Source organism: Bombyx mori, chromosome 1 (genome assembly GCF_030269925.1).
Source record: "Bombyx mori chromosome 1, ASM3026992v2".
Lineage (NCBI taxonomy): Eukaryota > Metazoa > Arthropoda > Insecta > Lepidoptera > Bombycidae > Bombyx > Bombyx mori.
In genome coordinates, this window is record NC_085107.1 from 561,552 (window position 1) to 580,817 (window position 19,266).

At 34.9% G+C, this 19,266-nt stretch overlaps 1 protein-coding gene across 1 annotated transcript; it reads left to right on the plus strand.

The window, feature by feature from the left end:
• The first annotated feature begins 4,390 nt into the window (after nt 1-4,390).
• LOC101742469 (ephrin type-B receptor 1-B) lies at nt 4,391-15,557 on the plus strand. The gene has a single exon (XM_038011403.2). It carries the CDS (start codon nt 4,727-4,729, stop codon nt 7,745-7,747), a length of 3,021 nt encoding a protein of 1,006 aa, XP_037867331.1. The 5' UTR covers nt 4,391-4,726; the 3' UTR covers nt 7,748-15,557.
• Nucleotides 15,558-19,266: the final 3,709 nt, after the last annotated feature.

Here is a 19,266-nt window from a genome sequence, read left to right on the forward strand (position 1 = left end):
ATTTGTACGTGGCGTCCGTGAGTGCGCTCAGCAATATCGCTCGTCTTTTTATCCCTGCAGGATCACTTGTTCTGCTAATGTCGTTAGCTACGAACCACTGAGAAATTCTGCATTTGTACGTTTCCCATGACTGCAGATTGTGGTCAAAACTGGATAATAATCCGAACATTGCACCGGACATTTTTTGTTAATTTGTACAAAACGGGGTAGGTTCGTATTTCGTCGCCACTGTTAGATACGAGGGATACACGAGTGAAACACTTGCCTGCTGTTAACACACTGTTCTATATTTGTTGAAATACCCCGTATGCGTAGGCACACGCACACATACTTAACATATATTTTGTATAATTTAATAATAGTAATAAATTCTTACATTATAAGGAGGGCATTAAAAACAAGAAAAATCGTGTAGGTAATTAACAAAATTTTAATCTAATTAAATGTCAAAATCAAGTCTCAAAGTTGCAACTATTTCAGTGCCTGCATGTTAGTTATTATTACTAGCGAATATTTTATTTTCAATTTGTAAGTCTTCTTGATTTTCCATTTCATCTTTACTTTTGTTGAAATCGTACATATTTTTATTGATTTTTTTGAAACGGTCATATTTTGTCACGTGGAACTCGAAATAACAATTTTTAATTTCTGACTTCGTGTACAAGGTATCTTTAATTGTGCGGGTAGAAAGTTAATTTCTTAGTTTCGTTTTGTAATAAAATAAATGAAGCTAACATCTTACTAAAAAAGTGGATTTCGAGGTCTAAACTGAAAACTAAGAGAATTTCCGAAAATCTGTAGATGTAACTGTAGACTGTAGATCGTTTCCGAAAAACTGTTGCCAATCCTACAGTTTTAACTGCACCGTGCACTGCACGGCATGGGCAGTGAAATACATAACAAAGTAAAAAAACATGAAGATAAAATCTTTTTTTCTTATAAGGTTGCCAGTGCCATTTAATAAGTAAATGCCGCTAATACCTACGCCATCGAACACACCGATGGCGCGGTTTCTCTTGATTTTACTTTGGATTTGACCGTGCAGTTTTGCTGGGTATACGAGTAATACATAATTTTTAAGAATTTAATTATTTCTGTTTTCAAGTTCCTTATGTTGCAAATTAAAATGTATGCTTAAAATTATGTTTCTTAACATTATCGCCTGACAAACTTACAAAAAGTGTAACACATTGGTCAGAAGTGTTCACTGTAGGCAGTACCTATTTGTAAAATGACATGTTATTAGCTTGGACAGCCAACCAATAATTGTTTATAATGTTAATAAAAAATACGTGAATGTTTTTATTTTTTTATTTAACTAGATACTCCGCCTTGCTCTACCTACATATAAAAGATTTTTAAATTTCAGAAAAGTTGTAGGTACCGTACAATAATTGAATAATTATTATTTTCATTTTAGACATTTAGCTGTCGATGTGTCAAAAAGTACATTTCCCTTCTTTGAAATTGTAAATGTTACGGCCTGGCCACGGGGATCGGCGGTGCGAACAGCGAAGCGGTGGGCGAGGCGACCATTCGCGCAGCACCGTTTGCAGGCCACGGGTACTCACGTTCGCCGCCGCGACTAGTAAGGAAGTCCGACAGCGAAATGTCTATATCGAAATTATCTCGATATTGCTTACAAATTAATAGTTTTTTGGTTCAGGACCTATTATTTGGAAAAGATTGTGAAGTACATGATTTGAATAAGAATCGGAGTATACCTATAGATGGAGAATTCCACAAGAAGTACGAGAAATACTTTGGGTGGCTAGACTTCCAAATAGCTGGTCTAGCTAGTATTTCAGCTATTTTATTTTTTTATTGCTTAGCTGGGTGGACGAGCTCACAGCCCACCTTGTGTTAAGTGGTTACTGGAGCCCATAGACATCCACAACGTAAATGCGCCACCCACCTTGAGATATAAGTTCTAAGGTCTCAAGTATAGTTATAATGGCTGCCTCACCCTTCAAACCGAAACGCATTACTACTTCACGGCAGAAATAGGCAGGGTGGTAGTACCCACCCGTGTAGACTCACAAGAGGTCCTACCACCAGTAATTACGCAAATTATTATTTTGAAGATTTCATTTTTATCACACGATGTTATTCCTTCACCGTGGAAATCAATCGTGAACGTTGAGTGTTGTTGAGTACGTATTTCATTACAAAAATTGGTACCCGCCTGATATTCGAACACCGGTGCATCGCTCAACACGATTGCACCGGACGTCCGTTAGGCCACGACGACTTTAAAAATATAAAATAAAAAATAAATAAAAAATATAAAAATTTCGGCGTTAATTTTTCGCGGCGAAAACAACTAAACTCATTTAATCACTGCACTATTCGCCGCGACTACCGCTCGACTCCGTGGCTCGCGCCGTCCGTATTCATGCATTTGTTTTGCTCGCCCGCCGCATCGCGCGATTCGCTCGGTACATTTCGCCGGTCGCTTCGCCGGTCGCCGGTGCGCGTGGCTTGTTAGGTACATTTCTATGCGCTTGTTTTAGTCGCTAGACGCTTCGCCGTTCGCACCGCGCGAATATTCGCATCGGCGAATGTCCCGTGGCCAGGCTGTTAGTTGAATGCACATTACCCAAATGAGGAGGCAAATGTGCACATTTACTGGAAAATATGTACATTTGCCGCAATATTTACTTTTACCGTAACATATACATACTGAAGTTTAGTTAACAACTATGACGGAACAGTATTAAGTAGGTAGGCCGTGTGCTTGTCTACCATTTTCCCTGTTGATAAAAGTTCGGCTGTAAACAGCCGGTCAGGGGCAACAAAATTTAAAAACTGTGACATCAACCTATGCTGCCTCAAAACAGTCTCTGTTAGTAACCTGAAACGATTTAGATAATCCTATCTTTCTAAATATTCAATAATTTAGACATGTATTATACTTTTCTTCTTATCGGCCGCATTAGACGTGACTGTAGCCGTTTTATTATAATTGAATTTATATAAGTATAAAATTGTAATTCTTGATGTTTTTAATTAACGTTGATTGAATTGAAAAATAGGCTCAAAATTTCAAGCTAAAATATTTTCTGACTAACGCATATCGATTAAGTTTTTAAACTTTAACATTATCAATATGCGTTGCTCTTCGTTTGTATTTCAATATGGCAACTAAGTTTTAAGAATATCAAAATTGTCTGGGCCGAGCTTACATAAAAAGCCTTTCAGTTTTATAATCCCACACTTATCCACATTTATAGACACTAAATGGTCAACAGAACACCATTATTGAAAGATTAAACTATAAGAAAATCTAAATTGACATACGTTTAGTGTTCATACTTTACTATGGGCTGAATAAGCTGAACAGAAAGCTTTTCACTATTAATTTCACTGCATTATCTTACTATTCACAATCCAACAAGTTGGTTTACAAAAATTCTCAGATCAAAACTCAGATCAAAACAAAATCTTAGATTACAAATTCTGTTTTCGATATTTTTAAAAGGTCTGGAATACCAATGTTAACAGTTCGCAGATGCAAGTCTCAGATTACGAATTGGGGTATTTTCTTTGAGCCGGTTGCGAATCCTCTTCATGAGTTCCAAGCCCCGAGTGTCGAGGTGCACGTGGGCTATGAACACGTGAACGGTGAGTTTAGGCATGGAACTGCGAAAGCCACCCCTACACAGCTTTCCTGGACCCTCCCGGATGTTTGAGCCGCGTCCGGAACAAAACATAATATGAGAAATAGAAGAGGTGACCGCAATCAACACTACAACCAGACACGTGGTCAAACCCATGTACGCTTGGCACGTAGAGTCGTCTGCAAAACTAACTTTGTGTCAGTGATCTTGACTGGTACTCTGTCAGGCCGTTCAGCCAGTGCCACGCTATTCCTTTATACTCCTCCGGATCAGAATCAGTATGCTGGGTCGGATCGCGATGCACTGCCAACCAGTTGCTCTTCGGTATCGATCACTCCGCAGGGCTGGAATACTGGTAGCGAGCCGTGCGGTCACAATCTCTCTGGTCGCCTCAAGCTCTCTTATCCAGGGGGCCGTCGCATCGTCTAAAGAGGCCTGCGGATTGATGTTGAGAGAGAAGGGCTCTCTCTCTCGCAAGTCGACTATAACCTTCCAGGTGTAGTTTCTGCCGAGCATAATATAACTTTTTGTGCGACGAGGGTACGTCATTGCTCCTTCCATGAATTGTCTGACTTTTGCAGTTCTACGAAAAGAAAGACCAACTTCGACGGCGAATATATAATACACTTTTGGTTTGTAATCGTAGTTATGAGTGTCCATCGAGGAGCTTAAAAGTAGCTATATGGAAGAATCCTTCCTAGTATATCTATCATCTATAGAATCTATCATAGAATCTATCATCTCTTTCTAACTCGTTTCACTATTTCAAATTCGCATATGGCAACACAGAAAACTGCTGCGCGTCCATATCAAGTGAATTTAGCCTGTTTTACGAGATCAATAGAAAAATACAGATGCTGAATCGTCGCGCGGTATATTGTTATTTGTGTTCAATCTCAGTCTGAATTTCAGCCAGTAAACACGTTCTCTGAAAAAAATCCTCGGCATCGTCACTCATCCGAGTGTAGTAGTGGGCCACTCATAACATTGCAGAAGTGGTCGGCCCTTTATGTGAAGTGATGTAAAGTGAATAGTCCTTTCAATATGTAGGAAGGTTTAGGAAACAGGTCTTTATTTTTCTTGAATGATCGTGTGATGCCGTTGACATGATTTGGCTGATAGTAGTGACGGCCTTGGCTAGCGTGCATGGCGAACAAGTGCTGCTTCTCGACACTACAGCAGAAGATACTCTAGGCTGGACCCGGTTCTCGTATGGTGCGCAGGCTAGCACTGCCGGCTGGCTCGAAGAATCTTACACTAACTTTGAAAAACAAATAAACTGGCGCTCCTATGTGGTCTGTGACGTCGCCCACCATAATGTGAATAACTGGCTCTGGACCCCGTTCATCGAACGCAGAAATGCCAATAGAATCTACATAGAAATCAAGTTTACTATTCGTGATTGCTCACTTTTCCCAGGAAATGCATTGAGTTGTAAAGAAACATTCAGTCTCTTGTATTATGAATTTGATGTTGCCACTAGAGAACAACCTCCCTGGGAGCCCGAGAGTTACAAGTTAGTTGGCCGCATCGCCGCAGGGGAAGGCAGATTTAACACTAACTCTGAAGTGGACATCAACACTGAAGTGAAGAGTATTGCAGTCACAAAGAAAGGTGTGTATTTTGCATTTAGAGATCAAGGAGCCTGCATATCTATTTTGGCAGTGAAAGTCTATTACATCACATGTCCTGATGTCAACATTAACTTTGCAAGATTCCCTGCCACTCCCACTGGCAGGGAAGTTACGGTTATTGAACAAGCCAATGGAACTTGTGTTGCTAATGCTGAGGTTGCTCCTGGTGAAAAAGCCCCTGTTTATTTATGCAAGGGTGATGGCAAATGGACCCTTCCCAGTGGCTCTTGCAAATGCAGGGCAGGCTTTGAACCTGACCACAACAATCAAATTTGTACAGAATGTGCACCTGGAAAATTTAAATCTCACACTGGTGACGAACACTGCATCCCGTGCCCTGATCATTCTGAGTCAACCATATATGCTGCTGCTGAATGTAAATGTACTCCAAAATACTATAGAGCTAAGAAAGACCCAAAAACCATACCCTGTACTCAACCACCTTCAGCACCTGATAATTTGACTGTAACATTTGCTGATCAGTTTTCTATTTCTCTTACTTGGCAACCGCCACATAATACTGGCGGAAGAAGTGATATTACATATAAGATTTCATGTGCCAATTGCGGCCCCACTGTGGAATTTAGACCAGGAGAGACTGGCCTTAATAGTACACGAGTTACAATTAGTGGTCTAGATCCAGTAACTGAATACAAGTTTCAAGTTTATGCAGAAAATGGAGTATCTGAACTCTCTCCTGATCCTGCAAAACACATAGAAATCACAGCAGTAACTGAAGCCTCTGTAGTGAGTGTAGTGTCAAAATTGAGGATTTTGAACACAGAAAGTGATAGGTTAACAATTGCTTGGAATCCACCACAAGTAGACTTAACTGATCCTGATGACACTATAGAGAGCTATGAAGTGAAATGCTTTCCAAAAGACAGTCAAGACAAGAATACCAACACCACCCTGAGGATTACTAAGGACCCACAGGTCACCATTACAGGATTAAGAAAAGACACTGAATATGGCATTAGGGTCAGAGCCAAGATGAAGAGAGGATGGGGAGAATTCAGTGGAATTGTATATGCTCGAACCAATTCTGTTACTGAAACTTCATTCATTGACGAAGAAGGAGCTCAAGTTAGATTAGTTGCTGGTGTTATGGTGGCAGTAGTTGTCCTCACAGTGATTGCCATCATTGCTACTGTTTTATTTTTGAGATCTCGTGCTGATGATGAATGTGATAAAAAACAACCTAGTGATTGTAATGCTCTTAATTATAGAAATGGAGAAGTTTACACAGGACCTGATCGTCCTGCTAAGACAAGCAGCAATGCTACCACTCCTCTTTTTGCTGGCACTGGTTCCAGGACTTACATAGACCCTCATACATATGAAGACCCCAATCAAGCTGTCAGAGAATTTGCACGTGAGATTGATGCATCATGTATTACTATTGAAGCAATAATAGGTGGTGGTGAATTTGGAGATGTTTGTCGTGGCAAATTGAAACTTCCAGCTAGTTGTGGCCCAGAAATTGATGTTGCCATCAAGACATTAAAACCAGGCTCCACTGAACGAGCTCGACGTGATTTCCTGGCTGAAGCGTCTATAATGGGCCAATTTGAACATCCAAATGTGATATTCTTACAGGGAGTCGTCACAAAATGCAATCCAATCATGATTATTACTGAGTTCATGGAAAATGGATCTTTGGACACTTTCTTACGGGCGAATGATGGAAAATTTAGAGTGCTGCAATTGGTTGGTATGTTACGTGGTATCGCCACTGGAATGCAATATCTTTCAGAGATGAACTACATCCATCGTGACCTAGCTGCACGAAATGTACTTGTCAATTCTCAACTTGTTTGTAAGATAGCTGACTTTGGTCTCTCTCGTGAAATTGAATCTACTGCTGATGGAGCCTATACAACCCGTGGTGGAAAGATTCCAGTGCGATGGACAGCACCAGAAGCAATAGCATTTAGGAAATTTACTTCTGCCAGTGATGTCTGGTCTATGGGAATAGTGTGCTGGGAGGTAATGAGTTTTGGGGAACGACCTTATTGGAACTGGAGCAACCAAGATGTGATTAAATCAATTGAAAAAGGATATCGTCTACCAGCTCCTATGGACTGTCCTGAGGCTGTGTATCAGCTGATGCTTGATTGCTGGCAGAAAGAACGAACACACAGACCAACTTTTTCAAGCATTGTGAAGACACTAGATAAATTAATTCGTTGCCCAGATACATTGAGAAAGATTGCCCAAAACCGTTCAGCAGACCCTTTAGCAGGCGATACTCCAGACTTGATTCAGTTTACATCAGTGGAAGAATGGCTTGAATGCATAAAAATGTCACGGTACATCGAGAAGTTTCGAGCGGCGGGCATTTCCGACATGGATGCGGTGGTCGACTTGACTGTGCATCAGCTGGCATCTCTCGGCGTGACTCTTGTCGGTCATCAGAAGAAGATTATGAATAGTGTGCAGAGCATGCGGGCTCAGATCCGGGGCAGCGGTCCTTACGGATTTCTTGTATAGAAAGTGCACAGTGATATAAACAGGATAAATAGACTTGAATGGCAGACACATGGACTGATCTCGCAGGACTCTGTACTCCAACAGTGGTCATACTGAATTAAATTAGGCATCTGTATATTTTTCTAAATCAAACTGCCATAGTATTAGACATAGTATTTAATGAGACTTTTTAAATGCAACTTTTTATATCATGCTGATTATATATTTTTATTCATGTTTTTTTCTATACTTGACTGACTTGGCCTATTTGAATTTGATGCTTTATATTAAAACGAACACTACCGTCTCTTAGCCTAAACAACGAATCAAAGTCATTATTAATTTATTATGTAATATTTTAGATGAATGTGAGTTCGTTAATTAAGAAGACTTGAGGTGATAAAAAGATTTTTTCTGTTCTCTATTATTTTTATCTCTATTATTTTAAATTAGTAATTGTCTTATGATCATCAACGATTATGCACCTTGTCCTTTTTTCTTGTCCATTGTATGATCTTTATTTTTACAAACAATATATGTTCAAGAAAAATTTAGATTAAAAGGAGTAGCCTTATAGTGCCACCAATATGAGAAATATTGAAATACAATATTTATAAATAAATATCTAGTTAGAGAATTTCTGTATTTTTATGAATATTGTATGTATATTCATGATTTTGAATATTAAATCTAATGCATTAAAACATTCTAATTGTATGTTGACAGAGTTTGACTACTTTGTTTGGTGATTCACATCGGTGGTCAAACTCATTAAATTATTGATATATTTATATCATTCTTGACATTGTGATTAAAGTACTTAACTATTATAGTATTTCTGAAACAATTAGATTGGTATAATTATTTGCTTTATACTTTAGAAGACTTTATTTTTCTATTGAAAATATTTTTTTGAGTGCCTGTCAACTTTTTCGTAAAACAGACTTAGACAATTACGTTACATGAATCAATCTATATAGAGACATCTTGTAAACTGTAATTTATAATCACTTTTGGCCTGAAGACATACAATCAAATAAGAATAAAAAATATTCTCATTTTGTATTTTGTATATTGACAAAACCTGTTTTGAACGTCCTAGATTTTTGAGTATTTCTGTATTCATTCCTTCTTTATGAACAATATGAGGAGATCTAGTGGCAAACCCCCTTCCTCCATTTCATTTGAAGTTAAAATCATCTATGGCATTACAGCAGATGAAGGTATTTAGATAAATGCCAACTATCTTCATTGCTGATATAAGAATGTACTAATTTAAATTTTCAAATTAAAAACTCAAATATCCGTTGTTTTTCGTATTATTTATGAAACAGTGACAATTTTTTAGCAAAACAAATTATTCTGATGAAAAACAATTACCATGATTGATTCATGTAACAATTTGGTTGAACCTTTGTCAGTAATGCAACTGTGCTCTCAAATCCAGTGATCATAATCCAGTGGTCATATTCCCAATTGTACAATAATTGTTAGTACGATTATATTCATTCCCTTTTTGTATTATCTATTTATGTAATTAGTCATAGTAAAATATTGCCAATATAGTTCATAAGAGCTTCGCTTTTTTCTGAGCTTTGTGATGATTAACCGACTGCGAACGTTATGCTATGCGAATAATGTGAATATATCACTGCTCTGCGATAATATTCCTGTTTCATAACGTCGTTTAGTCTTCACCACGATGTTATTGCTCAATCGACTCACGATATTTAATAATGACAACTCTGATTATCTCACCATTTTTAGAATATAGCATAAAAAAGAAATAGAATATAGTAAGATGCGTTAATTACCCGTGGATGTAAGGAAAATTGTCTCCATCATTACAAGATAATGTATACCAGAATATTTATTAGCGTTAAAAAATAAATTTATTCTTATTTGAACTTTAAAATTATTGTATTTCACATGTTTTAACGAAATATGTCCCTGATAAGCTTATAGAAATAATATTATAATACTTTTAAGGAACAATATATGTAGTTCCAGTTGTAATGTACTATTATATATTACTAGAATGAATGTTTAACGCCAATATGATCCATATCACATATTAATTGATCAATCTAATATACAATGATTAATGGCCTCAAGTTTTTATTCGTTTCGAACCTGTTGAAATAAAAACAAAACTTTCCACAGAAAATTATAATTTATGAACGTTTTGTATTTACAATTATATTTTATTATCCAGTTTGCGAGGAAAGGAACCTATCTAGGTAATCGATCATGTGTTGAGATGTATCTGTAATTCAATAATAAGAGTTCAGAGCTGCGTGGGATTCAACGAGATATAAACATGTCGAAATAATACTAGCACTGAACAAATCGAATATCTAAACGTACATAAAATAAAAACACGATGTTGAAATATTTATATCGAAACGTCACTACTTGTGGTATCAAACTGTTGTTTTTTTTTGTTAAAATAACAGAAGCTTTACTATCGATTGATTGAAGACGAACGGAGTTTCAATCATACAACGAAATTGATGTATTTTGATGGGCTTACATCAAATTCAATTCCAAGTCCTCCCACAACAAGACATTAGATTCGCCTGCGCCTGAATGCGGGAACCTAGCTGTTCTACCCATTAGATAAGGATAGAACCCACTTGCTATCGCAACTTTCACTTTGAGTCTAAATCTCCTAGTCATTTACCGAACCTGCACCTGTTTTTTAGAAGAGTAAGCAACAACACCGTGTTGTTTTATAAAAAGTAAGAATTTGCAACCAGTAAATGCGATGTAAAATATTTTCAAAATGGTAATTGCAAGTAAATGTTTATACCCGCTCATGGAAAAGACTCGTGCGTTGATGTTAAGGTATAAATAATACCAACCCTGAAATTTCAACGACATTACAAATCATACTACGGAATTCTAATAATCTACGAACAATATTAGAATTAACCAATCTTATTAATGTAAATTGTATGAAGGCTTCTTTCATAAGCAGTAATATTAACAACAAAAAGAGATTGGCACTTGTAGATCTGACAACGATTATATCATCTATAAGTAGGGGAAAAGGAAACAATATTAATGAACAGATGCATCTCACACATCGATTTTGATAATTCGGCTATACTGGGTGTTAGGACACCGCTTCCGAAAACGAAGACAGACTATACTAATGACACCTTTGATGATAAAGTTAGATATTTAGACAAATGTTTTAAATAAGTACATATTTGTGCGATCGAGCGCGTGCGCAGCGCCGCGCCCGTGCGTGCGGTCGTTGATCCGACCATCAGCAGTTTTTGATTTTGTGTTTCATTACTGGGTTTTTTTTTATCAAACAATCGTTTCGTTTAGCTGAACTTACATGATGGAGCGTAAATAATGTTAATAAAACGTTTTAAAAATATATTTTTTAGACCAGGATGGAGGTTTTTCCACCCCATCATTAAAGGTGTCATTAGTACTAACATCTGTCTTTGTTTTCGGAAGCGGTCTCCTTGAGAGACTATACTCTCAACTATACTTGAGACCTTAGAACTTATATCTCAAGGTGGGTGGCGCATTAACATTGTAGATGTCTATGGGCTCCAGTAACCACTTAATATCAGATGGGCTGTGAGCTCGTCCACCCATCTAAGCAATAAAAAAAATTACACACAGTATAATAAAATAATATACCTATTATATATAAACAATGTGCTTTTATTTAAAATACAAATTGAATACTCAGAAGTAATCACGTAAGATTCAGGTCTTTTAATATTGACCCGTCCCTGGGTAGTAGTGGATTCTTAGTTTTCTGAATATCAGGTAAATCGTAGTCGAGGTCGAGTTCGTTCACGCAAAAATTAATTAGATTGTATAGTTAAAAAAAAGGCTCATTTCTTAGATTTCATTAACTCCGATTTAGTTAGTTTTATGTGGTTTAATATAATTTTTCAATATAACAAGTTAATTTATTCGAATTCTTTCCAAGCTTAAAAATAACTGCAATAGGCTTAGGCAATATGTACAAGTTATTATAGCATGACGTTTAACATCTGGATCTTATATTGTTAACTTATACATACTTGTAACTTTAATTCAATGAGTAAAGATTTTGATTACCATAGTACATTAAAATATTGAAAATTTTATTTGCTTATCAGGGACTAGAAGATTACTGAACCACCACCTACATTAAATTGACTGATGTTCAAAGAAAATAATTTCGTTAATTATGTACCTTAAAAGTATTAAAGAAATGGCAAAAATCTAAAAAAGAAATTGTTACGCATTTTTAAAAACAAAACTTAATATGTTTTTATACACATGTACGTGAACGCACGTGTTTCAACTTTCTTATCGTAAAAGAACGCGATCCAGCAGTCTGCTGCAGCAGTAATGTTTAATGCTGTTATTGACTAAATAATTATATTTAAGAAACCAATCCAGAACAATGTCATGTTTCCGGATACGAAATGTATATTTTTAGGATCTCGCGAATTATGTATTCGATTGAAACTCATTTCGATACCTCCAATGAACACTATAACTCAAAATTTTGAAATTTTCGTTTTTCACACAAATCGCTTCACTATTTTAAAAGTATTACAAATTAATTATTGATGGGGTTCGAAGCAAGAGTAAATCAGCTAGTTACACAAGAAAAAAACATAAATATATCTGCAGTAATAAAGATTTTATCAACTTTTTTCATTTAAACGCTCCTGTAGACCTACGAATTTGGAGTAGTGTTCATTGGAGGCATCGATTTTACACTTTAATGTAGTTTTAATTATTCATTTTACAAAATATACGTCATTCGGAATAGTTTACTGTTTTTTAAGTATTCGAAAAACTGTAAAATGAATACAATAAACTTGTGTATAAATTGTAAGTACAACGATTAAATCATGCCAATTTTTTTTATGAACTAATGTATGTATTCATATCTATTAAATGCTTCAATTTTTATTTTACATCTAATATTTCAGTAATTTCCACGATTCAATTTAAATATAGTCCCTCGTTGTGTTTCTATACATAAAAAAATGTATCAATGTAGAATTAGATAAATTATTTCCTAGAGTCTAGTTGACTAACAAACAAATAAATTATCTAAAAACAATAATAAAATTTATATAATACATGTATACAATTCTGGAAAACCGAAATATATATCTAATTCTGCTTAACATCCGTTTTGGTTATGGGTAAAACATGTAAAATAATCATTTGTTGAAATGACTGTCCGCTACGCTACCTTTGTACGCTGATGGTTTTCACGCTTATGGTGACCATGCTGATTTGCTCCCTCTGAAGTTATCGGCACACGAAACCATGTAGAAAACGATAAATCCAGATAATACATCGATGGGTGAAAGGCTTAAGCGTCATTTTTGCGACTTTACATGAGAGCCATATCAAGTAAAAAATTCGGAAAAAATATCACAAAAAAACTTGAGTTATTTCAATAGAGTAAAGTTAATTGAAGTTCAATTAAAAACATCGAACTGTTGATGCTAATGCCAAATAAAACGCATCTTTAATTACAAAGATAAGTGTAGCGTATTTAGCGAACTGTCGCTTAAACCAAATAGCCTTTCAACCCTTGACGTGATTTTTTTTTCTCTAAAATCCTGCACGGCCTTTCCCTTCGTCATAATAGTCGAGGTGGTCACGTTTATGTACGAAATTGAAATACATGGACATTGAAACATAAAGGGCCTTACAGACATTCGTTAGACATTCGACTACTCAGATAAATGGACAAAACTGTGAATCCCTTTAAGAGGCTATTCAGTCTCAATTAACAGGCTACGCAATGTGACTGAATCACGACTGTAAAGAGTGGTACGCGCGTACCCAGTTACGACCTGTGAGAGGCGATCCAGAAGCACACATCAATCCCTGAACTTTGTGTATTTAAAATAAAGTGCGTAACGCGATTGGCTTTTACTTAAAACGAATTTACAATGCCACTAAAAAGGAAAAGAAAGCTTGAAAATTTAAAAGGGAAAAATTACTTAACGCTTACTTGAGTAATAAAAATAATAATTTAGGATACTTAAAACACATACATATATATTTACTGTTCACAGTAAAAATTAAATTCACTTTCGTTACTTATTATATAAACGAATAAAAAAATTCAGTATTAAATAAAATGAAGATTGTTGCAATAAATAAAATTGAATATATTATTTAAAAAAAACAACGATTGACTTACAGGCAAATAACATTATATTTTTTAATGATTTAGACTTATAAGTTCTAATTGTGAATGGCGACAGCAAGCGATCTTACTGGCGTAGTCATTAAAGCGATGCCATGATTAACTAGACTCTTCGAACCGTAGTGACGACACCTACTTATAGCACTTCTGAATACTTTTTCTGATTACTTAACTAAGTTTCAAAATAAATAGCTAGTTGAAAGTAAATGAAAAGAATATATATTTAATAGTTTTTTGATACTGTTATCGTTGTAAAATAGTCCATAATTCATATTTGTATTATGTAGTTTGAGATTAGTAGATTTAAAAAAGTAAGATCTGGTATTTGTATTAAAGAAGATACTGTATTTAACAGAGCAGAATAAATTGCACCGACTGATTTTAATCCACAAATAACAAACATAATATAATTTTCGTATTCACCAAGTAAACGTAAACGGAAACTCCAATAGATATAAAATAAATGTATACACAAAATATATTATATACACATATAGTTTATCACCGATAACATACATTTTTGAACGTTTTTTTTTTCATATATGTATCTAGTGATAGTAAGGATACCTCTTAACGAAAACGCTGAAGCAATAATTGAAGCCTATAAATAAAATTAATGTTACGTAATCGAAAATCAGATGTCATTATATTAAATGTGTTATTTAAAATGATCCGTGTGTCGTTTCGTGCGCTCGCTTTGTCTACAAAACGAAATTGGACTGTTTTATTAACCAATCTGCTTAGTGCAAGCTTTTTAACTTCTAGATCGCGTAAAAGCTATACAAATGTGAGTTAGCTTTTACGCGATCTAGAAGTTAAAAAACTCGAACTGAGCACATATATTGAGAGAGTAGCACAGGAAATCGTTTTGCAACTTGTAGTATGTATTAAAAACGCAATTTTTATATCAATGCTTTACGGTTCACTGAAAAATAAAAAGGTACCACGTCGACGTTATTCGCCTTTGACTAAATAAAATGTAATTAAACTTCAGTCGCACAGTCGGAGGTAATCTGAAAGTTTGAATAGTTATGTTAGGTGAGCGCATCGAGAATCCTTTGAGGCATTGATTTAAAGCTTTAATCCGAATGCAATATCGCCGGCTCCGCTGTGGCGATTACAACAAATCGCAATTTTCATTCCATTTCTGATGTGTTTGAACATCACGTCGCACCCTGTTCTTTATTTTCAACTCTAAAGGTTGCGAACTCACGAGACCCGACACACGATCATATGTGATATGAAAGTTCTAGAATCGCATTTTTTACGTAAAATTACTTATAATGCTTATGCAAATCGAGTTGTAGAATAAAATGATTTTTTTTTTAAATTATCAAACGAATAGTATTCGAACGGTAGAAACACCAATTATTATGATAGCATAATTAATTTTAAAACATAGCGTGATGTTAGATTTTTATTTATAAGTTTAATTTTACATAGGCGATGTCGACAGTGCGGCGGAAATATTTCGTTTCCTTTGAATATATAGGCCTCGCTCTCGACACCGTATACAGATATTTATTTACGATAAAAAAATAGATTTTACGATCTTTATTATGAATCGGCTTAGGTAAATTGAAGGTGTAAGCTTGATTATAATTTATCTAATAAACTATTGATATTTAATGTGCTTTTTTATTTATTATTAATTAAGCCACGTTTTGCTATTACGATTCTCTAAATTGTCGAATTGACTTGCGCCTATTGTTGCGACATACAGTGAAGGTACTAGCTAAAAACTTTCCCGGTAAGAGCAACAGAAAGTACCAGTTGGTCTCATAAGAAACACACAAAGCCATACAATGCGAACAACCTAAATAAATATTTGAATATAATTGGAAAATTCGTAAAATTGCTACAAGAAATAAAAATGTTTGTTGCATTGAAACTTGTAATGGTCGCACAAGGTCGAAGCTCATTTAACTTATCATTTGAATGCGGTGATTCTCGTAGCATTCAGCCAACATGCGCCAGAACAAGCGTGTACTTCAATCATTCACATTACAACATTGATCACGATGCCTTTCATCAAATTTTAGTAACTGGCCGGTCTTTATCATTGTTTTTTTCCTCTTACCTAAACGACGTTAACTTATGGGATTATTCCAACTACGCAGGTATGTGTAGGTGAGCTCACGGGGCTCAACCTGAGAGAACTTGTTATGATTAGCCCTAGTAAGAGCAGCGCTTCGCTGAATGTTCATCCGGATCGGGATCGCGTCCTAATGAGAAGAACTCTCTTCCTTGTATTCGACGAGTACACTAAGTAAGTTTTTAGAACACGTATAGCATGTGTTCATTGTAAAACATCGATATTTCGACCTCATTTTGATCCAATATCACGCTTGGACCCGGTAGGCTGGTTTTATTCCAGCAAGGTGGTGATACATTTTACTACATGATATGGTGAATGGTGATACATTGATTGCCGTTACCACTCCACCATATAGAAATACACATCAAATCAAATCAATCATCTTGCAAGTGATATGCTGAGGAAACACAAAGTATTTGAAATGATTTTTTTGTTTTGAATTTTAAGGTTCGCAGATATAATTCGTGATTATCCATACCTGCTACTAATAACATTTTATTAAACTAGTTTTATGCCATTCAACAAACCCTGTGTTCAATAAATCTAAATCATCTAAAATTTACGATAATCCTTCATAACCCTTCATACATAAAATAAAAGCAGCACTACATTTTACTCAATTCATCGTTTCAGAATTAAAATAACAAGCAGAGTCGAACTATTTTCCTATTAAAAGTTCTGATGGACTCAAAGGGAGGATGATACGCTTCGATGATTTGTAGCACGCCCAACCCGCCCTGGTGCACGGGGTGGCAATCTGCACAGGGGGCTCCGCACGCCCTGCACCTCTTGCACTTGTACCTATTCACTTTTACCATATTACAAATTATTATGCATCGCTACACAATATACTCCTCTCTTAACATATTTTATTGGAATTCAATTCAGTACAGTGAACCTGAACAATATTATAGATAGATAGATTATAGACCCAGAAGCGCTGGGACTTGTAAAAAATCCTCCAAGCACCTCCCAAATTTTGAAGAGATAAAGTAAAAACCAAAAATTAAGAAGTCGGTACTTTACTTATATTAGTTACGAATTCTCTGAAATACATGGGTTAAAAATGACTACAATTTATTTGATATATAATTTACTTTAATAGATTGATGGACAAAATTCAATTTGTTACACATATTCCACTCAAAGGCAAAAATACTCCGGAGACGATATGAAGACCGAAATTGCCCTACAAAGGCCACAAATTAATGTTTAACGTTCTGATTTTGTTCAAAGATTGTAGCATCCTCATTGGCAAAGTTATAAGTTGCGCAAACTCTTACAATTGTTCAGAACATACTCTTTGCTTTGCTTTGCTTTGTGCTTAATTGATATTCACAATATTCTTCGGGGCCTTCACACATCTATGTATTAGAAGATTAAATAACAACTATATTGCCATTTTTCTTGTAAACGCCTACCGACGTGAAGCTATTTTTTAATTGCTTGTTTTCTATACTAATATTATAAAGAGGAAAGATTTGTTTGTTTGTTTGTTTCGAATAGGCTCCGAAACTACTGGACCGATTTGAAAAATTCTTTTTCCATTAGAAGCCGACATTGTCCTTGATGAACATAGGCTACTTTTTAAAAAAAAAAATTATTTTATTTTTTTGCTTTCATGTGTGTTTTAATGTTTCCGAAGCGAAGCGAGGGCGGGTCGCTAGTCAAATAATAATCTGAATTAGTTAAACTTTAAACGTTAAACTGCGTCTTCATTTTTAAATCGAATAATTCGACATTCCCAACAGTACCGAAACGTACCTTCTTGAAACATGACCCAATCAAAATTGAAATTAAATTTTTTAATAGCTTGCTTCTCAAGGTAATCGAATTTTGTTGCCTCGATTATTAGAAAAACATATCGCTTTTTCGCATTAAAAGTGTACAAAAATATTAGAAATTGAGTTAATATGCGTAAACATTGGTAGGTACTTATCATCAGTATTTTTCTCATAAATACTGTCAAAAGAGCGTAGTTTAGTTTTAGTTTTTTTTTGTATGTTTTGACTACTGCTATCAAAATTAATACATAATTTTATCCGACGTTAAAAGACAGATAATGTAACGGGTAAAAACAAAATGTTGTAAATATGATTAATATAAAAAATATACTTAACATGTTAAATCTTTAAAACACTTCTGGTAAAATTAGTATTATAAGTTATGAGATTATACAGTTTTAATGCGAGAAGATGATATGTATTTATGCGAAGTAGCGTGACAACAGCCATCTATGTAGGTATACACAATGCAAAAACATCGCCATGTTATGTTAACAGTGTTTTTTACATCGTCCACTAACACTTATTATATTGACTGATGTCAAAAGTGTGGAATGAACTTAGTAATGAGTATTTTTTTAAATAGAGGTAACCATTATTAGCGAATAATTAATTGCCTAAATAAATAAGTACTTGCAAATATATAAAATCAGCGGTAATCTATTTTTGTATAGTGACTTAAAATTATATTTTCTAATCATTCTTTTACTAAACTACTTAAAAAAATTGCATTTTAAATATGCTTAATAATAAATAAATAAATAAAACTGATGCTTCAAGGTTCTTGGCTGTGACGTCGTGAAGTTTTAATGACATTTTTATAGAGGTATTCGAGCGCCATCTGTCGTACGTTGCTTTAATGACAAATAACGTTACAATGGGCATTGACCTTTTTAATTTGTTTGATTGAAAAACCATTTCGAGAAATAGGTGAGTTGATTACTGAAAACCAATTTTTAATGGAAAAATAATCTTTAATTTCCAATACTTTAATCAAAACTGTTTGACATTTGCTTGTTCTCAAATGACGTCATCACTAGCTTTATTAAACCAGATACTTGAACCTACATTTTTTAATATTCTGGTATATGTCAATTTTAATATGATTTTACTGATAACCTCCAAATCGCTTTTATAATTTCAACTCAAACCATGAATGTGTCATGGCTTGAACACTTTTAAACCTATCTTAATTCGAACATGTTTTCATATCAGAGGTTAAAATTTATATTAGGGCAACGGCCCCATTTTCTTTATGTTACTCAAATGTAATCAACCTTGAAAATTTATGACATGCTCTAATAATTATAAAAAAAAAATATCGCAACTTTTTTATAATCAATGCCAATTACCCACAAATGCTTTATTCGGCACATTTGCAAGAAACATGATACATATTATATCGTCAATGTAGTTGACATTAAAAACGATTTTCATTTCTTAAATTGCGTTACTT

Coding starts and splice junctions, on each gene's coding strand:
- LOC101742469 (XM_038011403.2), top strand. CDS start 4,727: ATGATTTGGCTGATAGTAGTGACGGCCTTGGCTAGCGTGCATGGCGAA.